The 19731-nt window shown below is 44.5% G+C and overlaps 1 protein-coding gene across 2 annotated transcripts in view; it reads right to left on the bottom strand.

The window, feature by feature from the left end:
- The window catches only part of cfap161 (cilia and flagella associated protein 161), a 156816-nt gene that overhangs the window by 26786 nt on the left and 110299 nt on the right, over window positions 1-19731 (bottom strand). For both annotated transcript variants that reach the window (XM_068017589.1, XM_068017588.1), the window contains exon 2: window positions 1939-2028. In XM_068017589.1, coding sequence (XP_067873690.1) covers window positions 1939-1983 — 45 coding nt within the window. In that variant the 5' untranslated portion in view covers window positions 1984-2028. The remainder of the gene's footprint in view (window positions 1-1938; window positions 2029-19731) is intronic.

The raw sequence follows: 19731 nt of genomic DNA, 5'->3' as shown, positions 1-19731 counted from the left end.
CCCAGATCTCTCTGCCTGTCAATACTCCTAAGGGTTCTGCCATTTACTGTATACTTCCCACCTGTATTAGACCTTCCAAAATGCATTACCTCACATTTGTCTGGATTAAACTCCATCTGTCATTTCTCCGCCCAAGTCTCCAACCGATCTATATCCTGCTGTATCCTCTGACAATCCTCATCACTATCCGCAACTCCACCAATCTTTGTGTCGTCCGCAAACTACATTTTCCTCCAAATCATTTATATATACTACAAACAGCAAAGCAGCAGTCAAAAGGCTGTCAAAAGGGCTTATCTTTGTTTCCCATTGTCTGCCTTCAAATAAAACTACATCTCAAAAGGACAAGGAGGCTGACCTTTTTGGCATAAACACAAACCACTTTAACGGTCATTCTTATGAACACTGTCTTATTTATGAACAATTATGGTAAACATTTCATCCTTTTATGGTGTGTCGTGTGCTTTAATTATGCCATTCTTCTCTATTCCCTCATAAAATATATTACAACTTCAAAAAAACCATGTTAGATCCAGATGTAAGATGTCATCTATCTAAAACTTAGGAGATCCTTTGCATGATATAAGCTAATTCTAAAATATAGATATAAGACACAGATGGCTGAGTTCAATATAAAGTAAACAAAAGGTTTATGATCATAAAATTTCATGCTTCATCTTCTATTAGACAATAGGAAGGGGTAAAGTTTGGAACCGAAATTGCTCCAAGTATTTCAAAAACATCTGAAATGACTCCCCACCTCCCCCCACTCTCCAATTTGGCATATGGCACCTATTTTTCCTCCTACATCAAATAGGAAATATTTCTGTATTTTTTATATATATTTTTTAACCCCATGTGAACCGATTCAGTTTTTGTTGCTTTCTAAGTATTTGTACCATTAGTAACTTGTTGGGACAGAAAATCTTTGACCCCAACAGGAAATTTCTGGCAGAGGTTGTGCAGAGGAAGCCCAATGACCTAAAAACAGCAGGTTTCTGCCACAAGTGCTCTGTGTCAGTAATTCCCAGAGGGGATTGTGGTGAACATAACCTCATCTGCCCCAAACATGGCCCATGATATTGGACAAGGCAGGCGGAAGGTTGAGGAACTTCCAAAACTATGAATTTCCTTGGCCTAAGCATCCCAATTGCCAAGTAATCTGAACACTGAGATGAAGCATGAACGGCAGCCCAATGACAGAGATGGGACCCTCTGCTGGGCCCTGGGGAGTGACCTCGAACGCAGTAAGAATATTGGCATTGTGAATCATATCACCTTTCACCTTTATAATTCTTCAAGCCTGTGGCATCAGCCGATTAATGAGTGGCTTGCCAGCACCACTTTCCTGTTAATGTTAATTCCCAGGCAAGTGCATTGAAAGTCTACAACAGTGTGCGTATTTACACCTTTTGGGCAGGAGAGGAGGATGGGTGTCCCATGTGGTGTTTGGTATACTGTACTGCAAATTAAGGGTGAATGTTAGTTATGGGATGGTATATCTTTCATGGCACAGGTTTCAGTTCACAAGACTTTTGATCAGCTCAGAAAACTGCCTTTGTGCTGTGAACACAAGCTTAAACTATTGGGAGGAAGCCCAAATTTTAAAAAGGGGCACAATCATGCTATTTAGGATAAATATAGACTGATCTTAAACATTTTAAAAATATAGGCATTCATCTTGGACCTGCCAACCTATAATGCCAATCAATGGCCAGCTGGTAAATAACTGCCTATTTTAATACCTCCAAACCTAAATGGATTAAATAACAACTTGTTTCAGTGAATATTACTGAATCATACAAACTGTGCAGTTACAAAGTACAATATAGATTATTTATGCTGTATTTGATACAGGTACCAAGAGATGATTCTACAGCAACTGTGGTCAATAGCTGATGGAAACAAAAATCTTAATGTTTGGAACAGATAATTCACCTTCTCCAGTAGAGATTCTTTATAAGATCCCATCTTCTGTATCATAAGCTCTCCACGTTCTTTCCTCTCAATAAAATCTTTAAGTACATCCTGTAAGATAAAAGAAAAGTTGTATTTTGAGTTTTATGGACTCACTTGGATTTCTTCGCATAACTTTGCACACCGTGCCTGGATTTCTCTCCCATTGGCAGGTTTGTGGAGCACCTGTCCATTTGAAACTGCCGCTAATCCCTCCCAAATCTTCATTAGCCATTCAGGGTAGTTTGGGGACCGTGTTGAATGAGGAATTGAAGGAAATTAGTATTAGCATTAGTAATAAGGTTGGATTGGAGAAATTAATTGGGCTGAAGGTTGATAAGTCCCTAGGACCTGATATTCTACATCCCAGAGTGTTGAACGAGGTAGCTACAGAGATAGTGGATGCATTGGTGATCATCTTCCAAAATTCTATGCATTCTGGAACAGTTCCTGCAGATTGGAAGGTCGCAAATGTCATCCCACTATTTAAGAAGGGAGAGAGAGAGAAAACAGAGAATTACAGACCTGTTAGCCTTATATCAGTCGTTGGGAAAATGCTAGAATCTATTCTAAAGGATGTGATAAAATGGACACTTGGATAATAAGATCTGATTGGGCATAGTCAACATGGATTTATAAATGGGAAATCATGTTTGACAAACCTGTTGGAGTTTTTTGAGGATGTTACTAACAGAATTGATAAAGGGGAGTCGGTGGATGTGGTATACTTGGATTTTCAGAAGGCTTTTGATAAAGTCCCCTGCAGGAAATTGGTTAGCAAAATTAAAGCACATGGGATAGGAGGTAATATACTGGCATGGTTAAGGATTGGCAGGCTGTGACTTGTGGGGTACCACAGGGCTCAATGCTTGGGCACCAGCAGTTCACAATACATGTCAATGATTTGGATGTGGGGACCAAATGTAGTATTTCCAAGTTCGTGGACAACACAAAACTAGGTGGGAATGTGTGTTGTAAGAAAGATGCAAAGCGGCTTCAAGGGAATTTGGACAGACTTAGTGGGTGGGCAAGAACATGGTGGATGGAATACAATATGGAAAAATGTGAGGTTATCGACTTTGGTAGGAGGAATAGATGTGCAGAGTATTTCTTAAATGGTAAGAGATTAGAATGAGTAGATGTACAAAGGAACCTGGGTGTCCTTGTCAATAAGTCACTGAAAGCGAACATGCAGGTGCAGCAAGCAATTAAGAAGGCTAATGGTATGTTTTGAGAGTTTTGAAGAGTGAGAGGTGATCTCATTGAAACCTCCAAAATACTTAAAGGGACAGACAGGGTCGATGCAGCTAAGCTGTTTCCCCTAATTGCGGAATCTAGAACCAGCAGACACAATTTCAAAATCAGGGGGAATCCACTTAGGACCGAGATGAGGAGAAACTTCTTCACTCAGAGGATTGTGAATCTTTCGAGTTCTCTACCCCAGAGGGCTGTGGAAGCTCAGTCATTGAGCATGTTTCAAGCAGAGATTGACCGATTTCTAAATACCAATGACATAAAGGGATATGAGGATAGTGTGGGAAAAAGGCATTGAAGTGGATGATCAGCCATGATTTTATTGAACGGCGGGGCAGGCTGAATGGCCCAATGCTGCTCCTATGTATCATAAGGTTTAGGTTGGCTATGGAAAAGGAGAAGGAACAATCCAGAGTGTAAATAATTAACTGGCAGAAAGCCAACTTCAATGGTGTAAGAATGGATCTGAGCCAGATAAATTGGAATCAAAGGTTGGCAGGTAAAACTGTAAATGAACAATGGGCTACCTTCAAAGAAGAGATAGTTTGGGCACAGTCAAGGGACATTCCCACGAAGGGGATATGTAGGACAAACAAATCCAGAGCTCCCTGGATGACAAAAGAGATAGAGATTAAGATGAAGAAAAAGTATGCTAATGACAGATATCAGGTGGATAATACAAGCGAGAACCAGGCTGAATATAGCAGGTTCAGAGGGAAACTGAAAAAGTAAAGAAAAGAAGCAAAGAGAAAGTATAAGAGACTGGTAGCTAACATAAAAAGGAATCCAAAAGTCTTCTATAGGCATATAAATAGTAAAAGTGTGGTAAAAAGAGGAATGGGGCTGATTAGGGATCAAAAAGAGGATTTACGCACGGAGACAGGGGCATGGGTGAGGTATTAAATGAATACTTTGCATCTGGCTTTACCAAGGAAGATGATGCTGCACAGGTCATGGTCAAAGAGGAGGTAGTTCAGACGCTTGAAGGGTTTCAAATGATAAGGAGGAGGTATTGGATTGGCTGTTAAAGTTGATAAGTCATCAAGACCAGATAAGATGCAGTCAAGGATACTGAGGGAAGCGAGATTGGAAATTGCAGAGGCACTGGCCATAATTTTCCAATCTTCCTTAGACTCGGGGTGGTGCCAGAGGACTGGAGAATTGCAAACGTAACACTCTTGTTCAAAAAAGGGTGGATAGGTAAGCCCAGCAACTACAGGCCAGTCAGTTTAACCTCGGTGGTGGGAAAGCTTCTAGAAATGATAATGCAGTACCAAGTTAACAGTCACTTGGCAAATGTGGGTTAATTAAGAAAGCCAGCACAGATTTGTTAAGGGCAAATCGTGTTTAACTAACTTGATTGAGTTTTTTGATGAGGTAACAGCTAGGTTGGATCAAGGTAAAGCTATTGATGTGGTGTACATGGAGTTCCAAAAGGCATTTGATAAAGCGCCACATAACAGGTTTGACAGCAAAGCTAGAGCCCAAAAGGGACAAAAGGGACAATAGCAACATAATATAAAATTGGCTGAGTGACAGGAAACAGAGTGTAGTGGTTAATGGTTGTTTTTCAGACTGGAGGAAGGTTTATAGCAGAGTTCCCCAGGTGTTAGTGTTAGGCCCATTGCTCTTCTTGATGTCTACTAATGACATTGACCTTGGTGTACAGGCACAATCTCAAAATCTGTGGACAATACAAAACTTGGAAGTATTATGAATTGTGAGGAGGGTAGTGTAGAACTTCAAAAGCACATTGTCAGGTTGGTGAAATGGGCGGACAAATGGTAGATGAAATCTAATGCAGAGACATGTGAAGTGATTCATTTTGGCAGAAAGAACAAGGAGAGACAATATAAAATAAAAGGTTCAATTCTAAAGCGCGTGCAGGAGCAGAGGGACCCAAGTGTACATGTGCAATAATCACTGAAGGTGGCAGGACAAGTTGAGAGAGTAATTAATAAAGCATACAGCATTCTAGGCTTTCTCAAAAGGGACACAGAGTACAAAAGCAAGGAAGTTATGTTAAACTTGCATAAAACACTGGTTTGGCCTCAACTGGAGTATTGTGTCCAGTTCTGGGCACCACACTTTAGGAAGAATGTGAAGGCATCAAACGGTGCAGAAAAGATCCACGAGAATGGTTTCAGGGATAGGAACATAAGAACATAGGAGCAGGAGTAGGCCATTTATCCCATAGAGCCTGCCCCGCCATTCAATATGATCATAGTTGATCATTCACTTCCATGCCTATTTCCCACACTATCCTCATATCCCCTTATGTCATTTGTATTTAGAAATCTGTCAATCTCTGCTTTAAACATATCTAATGACCGAGCTTCCACAGCACCTCTGGGGTAGAGAATTGGATGAGAAACTTCAGTTACGTAGATAGATTGGAGAAGTTGGGACTGTTTTCCTTGGAGAGGAGAAGGTTGAGAGGGGATTTGATAGAGGTAGTCAAAATCATGAGGAGTCTGGACAGAGTAGATAGGGTGAAACTGTTCCCATTGCTGGAAGGACTGAGAACCAGAGGGCACAGATTTAAGGTAATTGGCAAAAGAAGAAATGGCGACAGGAGGAAAAACTTTTTCACGCAGTGAGTGGTTAGGATCTGGAATGCACTGCCTGAGAGTGTGGTGAATGCAGATTCAATTGAGGCATTCAAGAGGGAATTCGATCATTATCTGAAAAGAAAAATGTGCAGGGCTACAGGCAGAAGGTGGGGAGTGGCACTAAGTGAATTGCTCCTTCAGAGAGCCAGCACAGACATGACAGGCTAAATGGCCTCCTTCAGTGCTGTAACCATTCTATGATTCTAAGTTACTCTATCAAAATCTATCGGAATTGCAAACACCTTTATTAAATCATCCCTTAACCGTCTCTTCTATAAGGAGAACAATCCCAGATTCTTTCATCTCTCCCTCTTTTCTTCTTAGGCAGTCCCTCGGGAACGAGAATGACTTTCTTCCACTCTAGGGTTGTGGGTCCTTAGATGATTGAATAATCCAATTCTGGATCCGCACACTCCACCACAGTTGGGGCAGGTGGTGTTTGGTGAGACGAGCAAATGGGATGCTTGAAATTCCAAACTCTCCTTCCGCTGTTTGCACTTGATCGCTGCCTGGGCATGAGAACGTTGTTCGAACTGGCGAGCACCGTCGCGGGTGCTTCTTCTCCATTTTGGGTGGTCTCAGGCAAGAAATTGCCACGAATTGGTGGAGATGTCACATTTTTTCAGGGAGGCTTTAAGGAGATCTTTGTAGCATTTCCTCTGCCCTCCTGGTAGCCTCTTGCCGTGACAGAGCTCGGAGTAGAAAGCTTGTTTTGGGAGTCTTGTGTCAGGCATGTGGACGATGTGGCCTGCCCAGCGTAACTGACTAGCTATGTCCAGTGTCTCGATACTGGGGATGTTGGCCTGAGACAGGACACTGATATTGGCGCACCTGTCCTGCCACTGACTTTACAGGATCTTGTGGAGGCACTGCTGGTGATATCTCTCCAGGGCTTTAAGATGTCTGCTGTACAGTGTCTATATTTCCGATGTATACAGGAGGGCGGGTAACATTGCGGCCCTGTAAACCATGAGCCTGGTGCCAGGTTTGAGGTCTTTGTCGTCAAACACTCTTTCCCTCAGATGACCGAAGCCTGCGCTGGCAAACTGGAGGCGATGCTAAGTTTCATCTTCATGTTCAATGTCTGCCCTTGCTGAGGCTTCCAAGCTTTGGAAAGTGATCCACGTTGTCCAGTCATTTGTTGGGGGAGGGGCGGTGTTGCACTGCGGAAGCAGGCTGGTAAAGAACCTTTGTCTTCCGGATGTTTAGCTTAAGGCCCATTCTTTCCGTGAATGCATCGACAAGGGTTGGAAGTTCGGCCTCTGAGTGTGCTCATATGCAAGCGTCGTCAGCAGACTGCAGCTCGATGACAGAGGTTGGAGTGGCCTTGGTTCTGGACTGGTGGCGACGTAGGTTAAATAGTTTGCCACTCATCCTGTAGAGTAGCTCGACTCCGGCAGGGAGCTTCAAGGAGATGAGATGGAGTGTTGTAGCGCGGAAGATGGAAAAGAGCGTTGGTGCAATGACACAGCCTTGCTTGACCCCAGTTTGCACTCGGATTGGGTCAGTGGCAGATCCGTTTGCAAGGATTACAGCTTGCATGTTGGCATGCAGCAGGCAGAGGATGGTGATGAATTTCTCTGGGCAGCCAAATTTGAGGAGGGTGTTCCATAATCCCTCCCGGTTGATAAGAATCAAAGGCCTTTGTGAGGTCAAAGAGGCCAAGTATAAAGGTTGCTGCTGCTCCCTACATTTTTCTTGGAGTTGTCTTGCTGTGAAGATTATGTCCACTGTGCCTCTTGATGGACGGAATCCACACTGTGATTCCGGTAGGAGCTCTTCATCCGAATGGGGAGGCAGTTGAGAAGGACTCTTGTGATGACCTTCCCTGTGACAGACAGCAGGGATACCCCTCTGTAGTGAAGTAACCAAGATCCCTCATAGCTGGTATAATTCTGGTAAATCTCCTCTGTACCCACTCCCATCTGAGGAGTGAGGAGGACCTCATGGAGATATAAAAATTAACAGTAGACTAGGTGAACCTAGAATATTACTCTTAGGTAAATCAGGCCAATGGGACCTCAGGACATAAGTTGAAATTAATGGAAAGGAACATTTCAAAAATGTTGGAAAGATTTTCCTTTATTGTCAGCTTGGTTCAGTGGTTGTGTTTTTGTCTTTAAGTCAGAAGGTCATAGGGTTAAGCTCCAGTTTAGGAGCAAAGCATCGAAACTCAATTGACCAGTGCAGTATTGAAAGGGTGCTGCATTGTCTGAGCTGCATTCTTTTAGATGAGACATTAAACTGAAGCCAAATAAGCTTGTTCAAGTATTTATAAAAGATGTCATGCTCATTTTCAAAGAAGAACAGGAAGCTCTCCTGATGTCCTGACAATATTCCCTCTAATAATCAACAACGCCAACATAAATGAACCGGTCATTTATCCCATTCGCTTTTGCAGAATCTTGCTGTATGCAAATTAGCTGCTGCATTTGCCTACAAAACAAAAGTAACTACATTTCAAAAGCAACCCACTGACTGGAGTACTTTGGGATGAGCTGAGGATGCAAAAGGTGCAACAGCCAAGTTCGTCGCACCATGGAGGGCTCTGCTGCACAGCAGGGGAGGCAAAGGGGTGGAAGAGCTATAGTGATAGGGGATTCTATTGTAAGGGGTGCAGATAGGTGTTTCTGTGCCCGCAAACGAGGCTCCAGGATGGTATGTTGCCTCCCTGGTGCTAGGGTCGAGGATGTCTCAGAGCGGCTGCAGGACATTCTGAAAGGGGAGAGTGAGCAGCCAGAGGTCATAGTCCATATTGATACTAACGACATAGGCAGGAAGAGAGATGAAGTCCTGCAAAGTGAATATAGGATGGGCAGGACTGGCAGCTGAATGTTCTGGGGTACCGATGCTTCCGGCATGACAGAGATGGAAGTAAGAGAGGAGGGGGAGTTGCACTATTGATTAGGGAGGACATCACGGCAGTACTTAGAAAGGATATCCCGGGGGGAACGTCCAGCAAGGTCATATAGGTAGAACTTAGAAATAAGAAAGGGGTGCTCACTTTGATGGGATTATACTATAGGCCCCCCAATAGTCAGAGGGAATTGGAGGAGCATATATGTAGGGAAATCACAGATAGGTGTAGAAATTATAGGGTTGTAATAGTAGGTGATTTTAACTTCCCTAATATTGACTGGGACTGCCTTAGTGCTAAGGGATCAGATGGGGAAGAATTTGTTAAGTGTGTCCAGGATAGTTTTCTGAAGCAGTATGTGGATGGCACCACTAGAGAAGAGGCTACACTCGACCTCCTCTTAGGAAATGAGGCTGGGCAGGTGGTTGATGTGTCAGTGGGGGAGCACTTTGGGACCAGTGGCCATAACTCTATTAGCTTCAAGATAGTCATGGAAAAAGATAGGACTGGTCCTCAAGTTGAAGTTCGAAATCGGGGGAAGGCTAATTTCGATGGCATCAGACAGGATCCCTCAAAAGTTGAATGGGAGAAACTGTTTACAGGTAAAGGGACGTCTGGCAATCGGGAGGCTTTTAAAAGTGGGATAGGAAGAGTTCAGGGCCGGCATGTTCCTGTTAGATTGAAGGGCAAGGCTGGCAAGTTTAGGGAACCTTGGTTGACGAGAGACATTGATGTCAGGACAAAAAAGGAGGCATATTTCAGGTATAGGCAGCTGGGATCGAGCGAGTCCCTCGAGGAGTACAAGGGATGTAGGAGTACACTTAAGAAGGAAATTAGGAGGGCGAAAAGGGGCCATGAGATTTCCCTAGCAGATAAGATAAAGGAGAATCCTAAAAGATTCTATAAGTATATTAAGAGTACAAGGGTAGCTAGGGAGAGAGTAGGTCCCCTTAAGGATCAATGTGGTAATCTATGTGTGGAGCCAAGGGAAATGGGCGAGGTCTTAAATGAATATTTCTTGTCCGTATTTACTTTGGAGAAGGTCATGGAAGCTAGTGAGTTCAAGGGAAGGAACAGCGATATCCTGGAGCATATCAACATTATCAAGGAGGTGGTGTTGGAGGTTTTGAAGTGCATTAAGGTGGATAAATCCCCAGGGCCTGACCAGGTGTATCCTAGAATGCTATGGGAAGCAAGGGAGGAGATTGCTGGGGCCCTGGCAGACATTTCTGTATCATCGTTAGCCACGGGTGAGGTACCGGAAGACTGGAGGATAGCTAATGTTGTGCCTTTATTTAAGAAAGGCAGCAGGGATAAGCCAGGGAACTACAGGCCGGTGAGCCTTAAATCAGTGGTGGGAAAGTTATTGGAAGGGATTCTGAGAGATAGGATTTATATGCATTTGGAAAGGCAAGGTCTGATTAGGGATAGTCAACATGGCTTTGTGCATGGGAAATCATGTCTCACGAATTAGATTGAGTTTTTTGAGGAGGTAATCAAGAGGATTGGCGAGGGCAAGGCGGTGGAGATTGTCTACATGGACGCAAAGTCTTTGACAAGGTCCCGCATGGTAGGCTGGTCCAGAAGGTTCGAACACATGGGATCCAGGGTGAGCAAGCCAACTGGATACAAAATTGGCTTGGTGATAGGAGGCAGAGGGTGGTAGTGGAGGGTTGTTTTTCAGATTGGAGGCCCGTGACCAGTGGTGTGCCGCAGGGATCGGTGCTGGGCCCTCTGTTGTTTGTCATATATATTAATGACTTGGATGTGAATGTAGGGGGCATGATTAGTAAGTTTGCAGATGACACCAAAATTGGTGGTATAGTGGACAGTGAAGGAGGTTGTCTAAGGTTACAACAGGATATAAATCAACTGGGAAAGTGGGCAAGGGAGTTGCAAATGGAATTTAACGCAGACAAGTGTGAAGTGATGCATTTTGGGAAGTTAAACCAGGGCAGGACATGTACAGTGAATGGCAGGGCCCTGGGGAGTGTTCTTGAGCAGAGAGACCTTGGGGTGCAAGTACATAGTTCCCTGAAAGTGGCAACACAGGTAGACACGGTGGTGAAGAAGGCGTATGGCATGCTTGCCTTCATCGGCCCAGGCATTGAGTACAAGAGTTGGGACGTCATGTTACAGTTGTACATAACGTTGGTTAGGCCGCATTTGGAGTACTGTGTGCAGTTCTGGTCGCCGCACTACAGGAAAGATGTGATTAAGCTAGAGAGGGTGCAGAAAAGATTCACAAGGATGTTGCCTGGTTTGGAGGGCTTGAGTTATAAAGAGAGATTGGATAGGCTGGGTCTGTTTTCCCTGGAGCGAAGGAGGCTGAAAGGGGACATGATAGAGGTATATAAAATTATGAGAGGCATAGATAGGGTAGATAGCCAGAGTCTGTTTCCCATGGTAGGGGTGACTAAAACTAGAGGGTATAGATTTAAGGTGAGAGGGAGGAGGTTTAAAGGGGATCAAAGAGGTAAATTTTTCACACAAAGAATAGTGGGTATCTGGAATGAGCTGCCTGAGGAGGTGGTGGAGGCAGAAATGGTAGCAACATTTAAGAGGCATCTGGACAGGTACTTGAATGAGCAAGGCATAGAGGGATAGGGAATTAATGCAGGCAGGTGGGATGAGTATAGATAGACATTATGGTCGGCATGGACGCGGTGGGCCGAAGGGCCTGTTTCTATGCTGTACTACTCTATGACTTGATATATAATTCTTTATTCTTCTTAATCAAAAGGTGACAAATGCTTGGAATAATATACCAGGTAAAACAGTGGATTAAAATACATTACAGGTGTTCAAAGTGGAGTTGAATGCTAGGCTAGGTGAAGCACTGAAGGCGACTTTAGGTGGGCCAAATGGTCTTTTCTCTGCCTTTGCTCTACAATTTGTTAAATGAATCACATGAGCAATTGTGCTCATAGTCTACAGCTCAATATTTTCATTAACAAAGGCCAAATTCAGTAGTTATTCAGAATGTTAATAACAGTCCTCAGATAGCTGAGGGCTCATCACACCTCACCTGAATGTAACAGCTTTCAAAGCTGTAATGATGTAATCAAAACCCACCACACAATGTGGTTGAACTTGACTTTGTGTGATAGTGTAAAACTGGCGATTGCGAGTCAGCAGCTAGTTTTGCAACTGTCTCAATCTTTTTTCATTGATAGGATACAGGCAGCACAGTTTTGGTTGAGCTGACATTACAGAGGATGGGAGGGCATTGGAATCATCAAATTTAGAGGTGACAAAGGCACAGGATAGGGTTTCAGCAGTAGATGGGCTGAGGTCAGGGCAGAGAAAAGAAGGTAGAAGTAGAAGCATCTCAATAACACAAAAATGTCTTTCCCAGAACAAATCATAGTGGAAGGTGGATTTGTGCTCTGAGTAGCCCAGTCCAAAGCATTGACCTCTCTGCTCTCTGCATAGATGCTAATTGACCTGTTGTATAATTCCAGCATCGTCTGTTCCACTTTTCAGATTTCTAGCATTTACCGGGTTATGTTTTGCTTTTTGTATGGAAAAAATAATAAAACAGGCAATTTTAAAAGGGTACCATTTCATCTCAAGAGAGTTCATGCAGTTCAAAGGCAGTGATACAACAGTCACACAAAGGGATTCACTATGAACAGAGGAGGTAACAAGTATAAAGGGGGGGGGATGAAAAAGTTCAAAGGAACATTTTGAAGTGATCAATCTATCCATAATTATTCAAGCAATCTCGCCAGTTGATGATGATAGACTTTCTTGCTTCTATCATTCTTGGATTATGCATATCCTTGTATTGTGATTTAAGAATGTCAAAGAAGTACCATTGTTCACAAATGCAGCCAGAGGCCTTCATTAAAGAGTCTGTTCTTTTTTGGCTTTTCATCAGTAGAAGGCTGTTCACAAATTAAATAATAGCAGCACATTTACATTTAAAAGGCTGCATTTCTATCCAGACTCAGATGAATGACTCGTGAGATTTTCCTCCAAGGAAGAAATGCAATCAATAATCAGAGCATTGTCAACTTCCACAGAATTTGGTTTAATAGTGAGCAAAGACTAGCTCAAGTAGGTATTTTTACAAGGCCTCAATTTCATCAAGACAGACTTGTCGGGAATGCATATCTGCAAAAAGAGAGATTCTGAATATCCAGAAACACTGGCCTGGAAATTGGATGATGCTGTAATTGGACACACGTAAACTGCCTAATATAGTGGAAGGTTACACACATTCTGAGACGGCAGTGCACCTATAGTAATATAGGCATCAAAAAAGGTGCCCAGGGCCTGCACCTGAAACAGGCGTTAGGCCTTTTGCATGCGCCGGTTGCACTCAGGAAAGCCAGTTTACATTCGGCCTAACCTGTGGTCCTTAAAGGGACCACTGCAGTCCGCACCCAAAAAGGTATTTGCTCCTTCCAGCTCCACATTAAAACCACAGGACACTGCAGGCCCACCACCACCCCCATGCCTCCCCCCCCACCCTCCCCCCAACATTTGTCTCTGTGTCATCCATGGCTCAGTTGGTAGCACTCTCACCTCTGAATCACAACATTCTGGGTTCAAATCCCACTCCAGGGCTTCAGCACAAAAATTGAGTCTAATACTCCAGTGCAGTGCTAAGTGTTGCGCTGTCAGAGGTACCCTCTTTCAGATGAGACGTCATACCAAGGCCCCCATCTGCCTGCCTGCTTGGGTGGATGTAAAAGATCCCATAGCACTAATTCAAAGAAGAGCAGGGGAGTTATCTGCAGTGTCCTGGCCAATGTTTATCCCTCAATCAACATCACAAAAACAGATTATCTGGTCATTATCACATTGCTGTTTGTGGGAATTTGCTGTGTATAAAATTGGCTACCACAGTACTTCATTGGCTGCAAAATGCTTTGCACTTTACATCTCAGAGTCTTATATAAATGAAAGTCTTATTTACCTGTTCACTACCTCCAACCACACACTCCCCCCTCCCCCCTCCCGTTAGCTGCCCTAATACCCCCTCCCGAGCACTGTACCAAACTCCTCCTGGCCACTGCCTCCCACCCTGATCACTACCTTGATACCCGACATTCCGGTCACACCCAAATGCCCCCAAATTACAGCCTTTACATCCTCCGATCACTGCCTTGTCCTCAATCCCCTCTGATCAGCTTGACCCCATCTCCCAGTCATTACTTCGACTTGGATTCAGAAGCTCACTAATAATTGGTTAAATTTACAGACAGGATTAAACTGGATGAGAGCAATCAAGTTGGAGGAAGCAGTCAGGGCCCAACAAAAGGAGCTAAGATAAAATTTGTAAATAGGTGGAATAGAGAAAATGATAGCCAACTAGATATGTCCACTAATGATTTTTATTTTTTATTTTATTTAGAGATACAGCACTGAAACAGGCCCTTCAGCCCACCGAGTCTGTGCCGACCATCAACCACCCATTTATACTAATCCTACATTAATCCCATATTTCTACCACATCCCCACCTTCCCCCTACCTATACTAGGGGCAATTTATAACGGCCAACTTACCTATCAACCTGCAAGTCTTTGGCTGTGGGAGGAAACCGAAGCACTCGGCAAAGACCCACGCAGTCACAGGGAGAACTTGCAAACTCCGCACAGGCAGTACCCAGAATTGAACCCGGGTCACTGGAGCTGAGAGGCTGCGGTGCTAACCACCGCGCCACTGTACTGATGGGGTTTTTCTTTTGGGCCTCCTTATCTCGAGAGACAATGGATACGCGCCTGGAGGTGGTCAGTGGTTTGTGAAGCAGCGCCTGGAGTGGCTATAAAGGCCAATTCTAGAGTGACAGGCTTTTCCACAGGTGCTGCAGAGAAATTTGTTTGTCGGTTCTGTTGCACAGTTGGCTCTCCCCTTGCGCCTCTGTCTTTTTTCCTGCCAACTACTAAGTCTCTTCGACTCGCCACATTTTAGCCCCGTCTTTATGGCTGCCCGCCAGCTCTGGCGAACGCTGGCAACTGACTCCCACGACTTGTGATCAATGTCACACGATTTCATGTCGCGTTTGCAGACATCTTTATAGTGGAGACATGGACGGCTGGTGGGTCTGATACCAGTGGCGAGCTCGCTGTACAATGTGTCTTTGGGGATCCTGCCATCTTCCATGCGGCTCACATGGCCAAGCCATCTCAAGCGCCGCTGACTCAGTAGTGTGTACAAGCTGGGGATGTTGGCCGCCTCGAGGACTTCTGTGTTGGAGATACGGTCCTGCCACCTGATGCCAAGTATTCTCCAGAGGCAGCGAAGATGGAATGAATTGAGACGTCGCTCTTGGCTGACATACGTTGTCCTGGCCTCGCTGCCATAGAGCAAGGTACTGAGGACACAGGCCTGATACACTCGGACTTTTGTGTTCCGTGTCAGTGCGCCATTTTCCCACACTCTCTTGGCCAGTCTGGACATAGCAGTGGAAGCCTTACCCATGCGCTTGTTGATTTCTGCATCTAGAGACAGGTTACTGGTGATAGTTGAGCCTTGGTAGGTGAACTCTTGAACCACCTCCAGAGCGTGGTCGCCAATATTGATGGATGGAGCATTTCTGACATCCTGCCCCATGATGTTTGTTTTCTTGAGGCTGATGGTTAGGCCAAATTCATTGCAGGCAGCCGCAAACCTGTCGATGAGACTCTGCAGACACTCTTCAGTGTGAGATGTTAAAGCAGCATCGTCAGCAAAGAGGAGTTCCCTGATGAGGACTTTCCGTACTTTGGACTTCGCTGTTAGACAGACAGTGTTGAACAACCTGCCCCCTGATCTTGTGTGGAGGAAAATTCCTTCTTCAGAGGACTTGAACGCATGTGAAAGCAGCAGGGAGAAGAAAATCCCAAAAAGTGTGGGTGCGAGAACACAGCCCTGTTTCATGCCACTCAGGATAGGGAAGGGCTCTGAGGAGGAGCCACCATGTTGAATTGTGCCTTTCATATTGTCATGGAATGAGGTGATGATACTTAGTAGCTTTGGTGGACATCCAATCTTGTCTAGTAGTCTGCTGACGAGGTCAAAGGCTTTGGTGAGATCAATGAAAGCAATGTAGAGGGGCATCTGTTGTTCACGGCATTTCTCCTGTATCTGACAAAGGGAGAACAGCATGTCAACGGTCGTTCTCTCTGCACGAAAGCCACACTGTGCCTCAGGATAGATGCGCTCGGCCAGCTTCTGGAGCCTGTTCAGAGCGACTCGAGCAAAGACTTTCCCCACTATGCTGAGCAGGGAGATTCCACGGTAGTTGTTGCAGTCACCGCGGTCACCTTTGTTTTTATAGAGGGTGATGATATTGGCATCGCGCATGTCCTGGGGTACTGCTCCCTCGTTCCAGCACAGGCAAAGCAGTTCATGTAGTGCTGAGAGTATAGCAGGCTTGGCACTCTTGATTATTTCAGGGGTAATGCTGTCCTTCCCAGGGGCTTTTCCACTTGCTAGAGAATCAATGGCATCACTGAGTTCTGATTTGGTTGGCTGTATGTCCAGCTCATCCATGACTGGTAGAGGCTGGGCTGCATTGAGGGCAGTCTCAGTGACAGCATTCTCCCTGGAGTACAGTTCTAGGTAGTGCTCAACCCAGCGGTCCATTTGTTTGTGTTGGTCAGTGATTATGTCCCCTGATTTAGATTTGAGGGGGGCGATCTTCTTGATGGTTGGCCCAAGAGCTCTCTTCATGCCATCATACATTCCTCTGATGTTTCCAGTGTCTGAGGCCAGCTGAATATGACTGCATAGGTGTTGCCAGTAGTCGTTTGCGCAGCGCCTGGCTATTCTTTGTGCAGTGCTTCTGGCTGCTTTAAGTGCTGCGGATGTTAAATCGCTGGGGGCTTTCTTGTAGTTCAACAGTGCTATGTGCTTAGCGGCTATGACAGGTTCCAGCTCTTCATTATGAGATTGAAAGCAATCTGCATTTCTCTTCGCACTTTTGCCATAGGTGGTCAAAGCTGACTCATAGATGGCGTCTCTGATGTGGGCCCACTTGGTCTCAGCATCCCCTGTGGGAGTGTTTTGAAGGGCTGTTACAAGTGAATTTAGAAATTTTTGTAACAGCTGTGGGTGAGAAATTCTGCTAGTGTTGATGCGCGGGTGGCCCTTCTGCTTGGAATGATGCAACTTCTTTGGTCTGAGTCTAACCTTGCTGCACACCAGGGAGTGGTCGGTGTCGCAGTCTGCACTGTGTGATTGAACACTGTTTAAGGCGGCTCGCCTTGTGACAATGAGGTCTAACTGGTGCCAACGACACGATCTTGGGTGCCTCCATGAAACCTGGTGACAGGGTTTAGTGTGAAAGAACGAGTTGGTGATGCAGAGGTCATGATAGGTACACAACTGATGGGGTAGAACCAGTTAAAGATAATGTTGCAAAAAATCTGGGATTGATAATACGTTAGCGCTGATTTTCCAGGGGATACATTACTCAGGGCAATGTGAGTGGAAAAAACTGGCACTCGTTGGGATGGAAGGATGGACTTTGTGCACTTGTGAAGGCACACAAATGGAGCAGGCCACTGAGGTGACAGGAACTTTAAGCACACCTCAGGCCTTAAATGTTTCCAGGCTGATTAAAGCGGTGCGGAGCAGAAGGCAGCAGCAAGAAGGTACAGCAGAACAATCTTTGCTGAGTGGTCCTGTGATTCCTGCAAGAAGTTAAAGGCCTGTTTCGACTGCAACTGTTATTTTTATACTTTAAAACTTTTTGTACTTAACTAAAAGGTTAGCATAAAATGTTTCCAATGTAAACAAATTCTTCCCTGAATGTAAATGCTTCCACTGTTTTTCATGTTGCATCTCTTGGTAACATTTTTCTGCTGGGTCCTGGAATTCTTCTTGCTCAACTCCAGATAGCCCCACAAGCCAACGTTCTCATGGCGGGTGATGCTAACTGGCAAGCGGAGAGCTGTCAGTGCTTTCTGATGGCTAGGAGCACACAGTTAGCTGGTTAAATCCCAGCAGTACCCATGCACTTATTTAGTGGTCCCCCAGCCTTGATTTTTTTGCAAACCAGCACCTAACACATCTGGGCTTCAGTTGGTTGGAGTGTGTTCCCCTGAGGTGACAGTGTGCTCCATAATGAGCAAACAGAAATTCTTCCTATGTAGATTTCACAGTCGATCGGTTTGAAGATGCAGTGTGTATCTGCAGCCCAGCTGACCGAAACAAATTAGGATTAAGGAATTGCTCTGTTTGAATTTTCTATCCCAATAGGCATTCAAGATCTCTCACTTAAATCACAAGTGCTTATAGATTCAGACCAGCAAAGGTATTTGATTGGTTCCCTCGCTGATCGGAAACAAGTTAGACAGGCATCAGCATGAACATTACAGTAAGTGATGTTACGTTATACGCACTTAATGTATTGCTATCAAATTCCTCTTTCTACTAATTTACCGTAAGCATAATATATCCATTTTCAATGGAATTATGCCTCTGTTAGAACAGTGGAGAGAAAAATTTAATAGGAATATATTAAATATTTGTCTGATAATGGTAGTTTCCAGGCTGTAGTTTCTATAACACTGTCCAGCTGGAAACCGTTCTGAATTACTTCTCCCAGTGTGGATATCAGTAATCATTGGTTATATTCAATCTTCAGACAAATCATAATCAAGTATGTGTAATGTACACATCAGTTGTGTATCAAAAGCAGATGGGGAAGTTTTCCAGAGTACCTGGGGGCAGTGGGAACCTTGGCTGTACCAGCGCATATTGGAATATCTGGGGCAGCGGACCTGAAAGATTCCGCTAACTGTTGGCAGATAGTAAGGTTCCTATCTGGCAGTAAGTGCAGTTGGAGGTGCTGCCGTTGGAATGAGACATTAAACCGAGGGCCCATATGCCCTCTCTGGTGGGTGTAAAAGAACCCATGGCACTATTTTGAAGAGCATTGGAGTTATCCCTGGTGACCTGACCAATATTTATCCCTCAATCAATGCCACAAACACAGATTATCAGGTCATTATCTCATTGCTGTTGTCATGCTAGACCCCCACCTGCCAAGAATGAGACATATTAATTTTGCCACATGGACATTAAATTTCAAATTGTTGCTGGGAATAAGAGAAGGCCTGTTGCAAGGGCTGCCAGAGACTTGGCTGCAAGACATCTACATACTAATAAGGACAAGAGAGGTAACTCCCTTTATCCATTTAACCCACAATGGACTTTGAGCACCAGACATTGAAGGCAGGGAAGTGCATTCCAGGCCCTTCTAGGATGATACAATCAGAGCCAAGATGCGGTCAGACTAGTTAGTCACATGATTAACCTGCAATGGCAACCTCGGGTTTTCTAAATGGTACGAACAGTTTGAACTCGAAAAGACTATTTGCTCCTGAGAATATCTCTCCTGCATGCTCCCATCTCTTTCTCACAAGCCTCTGAGTCCACTGAAGACACATGAACCCAAAAGAGAAAAGTCTCCTCCAGCGAACAGGGTTCAAGAAGAATACTGGGCCCCAACGAAAAGCAAGATCTACCTACAATCATGGACTCTACAGTGAGCTCAAAGAACTGGAGCAAAAACTCTTCAGATATTGACTCAAACTTTTCCAATTTGTTTTTCTTCTGCTCTTTTCTGTCTCTATCTGCATGTATGTATCGTGTATGCATGCTAGCGTGGGTGCGTCGTGTATCCGTAGGCGTTAACCAAATTAGAGATTAAGTTTAAGTTTAATAAACGTCAACCTTTCTTCTTTAAACCTAAGAAAACCTGCTTGTGCTGGTTTCTTTGCCTTATAATTGGAAAGCAGTGAACAAGGATTCACCAAGGGGGAGCTAAAAACACGGTGTGTTTAAAATTAAACCATTTTACGGTAAGACCAGCTGAAAGCTGAGAGGGAACCCTAGACCCCTTTCTCACCTGGTCGTACCACTGTTTGTGGGAGCTTGTTGTGCGCAAATTGGCTGCTGCATTTCCGACGCTGTAATAGTGACTACACTTCAAAAGTATTTCATTGACTGTGAAGCACTTTGGAATATTCTGTGGTCATGAAAGGCACTACATTACACAAGAACACAAAAACAAGGAGCAGAAGTAGACCATATGGCCCACCGAGCCTGCT

The sequence above is a fragment of the Heterodontus francisci genome, chromosome 38, assembly GCF_036365525.1.
Source record: "Heterodontus francisci isolate sHetFra1 chromosome 38, sHetFra1.hap1, whole genome shotgun sequence".
NCBI lineage: Eukaryota > Metazoa > Chordata > Chondrichthyes > Heterodontiformes > Heterodontidae > Heterodontus > Heterodontus francisci.
Note: the sequence above shows the minus strand (reverse complement) of the source record. Positions and strands in the feature narration are given on the sequence as shown.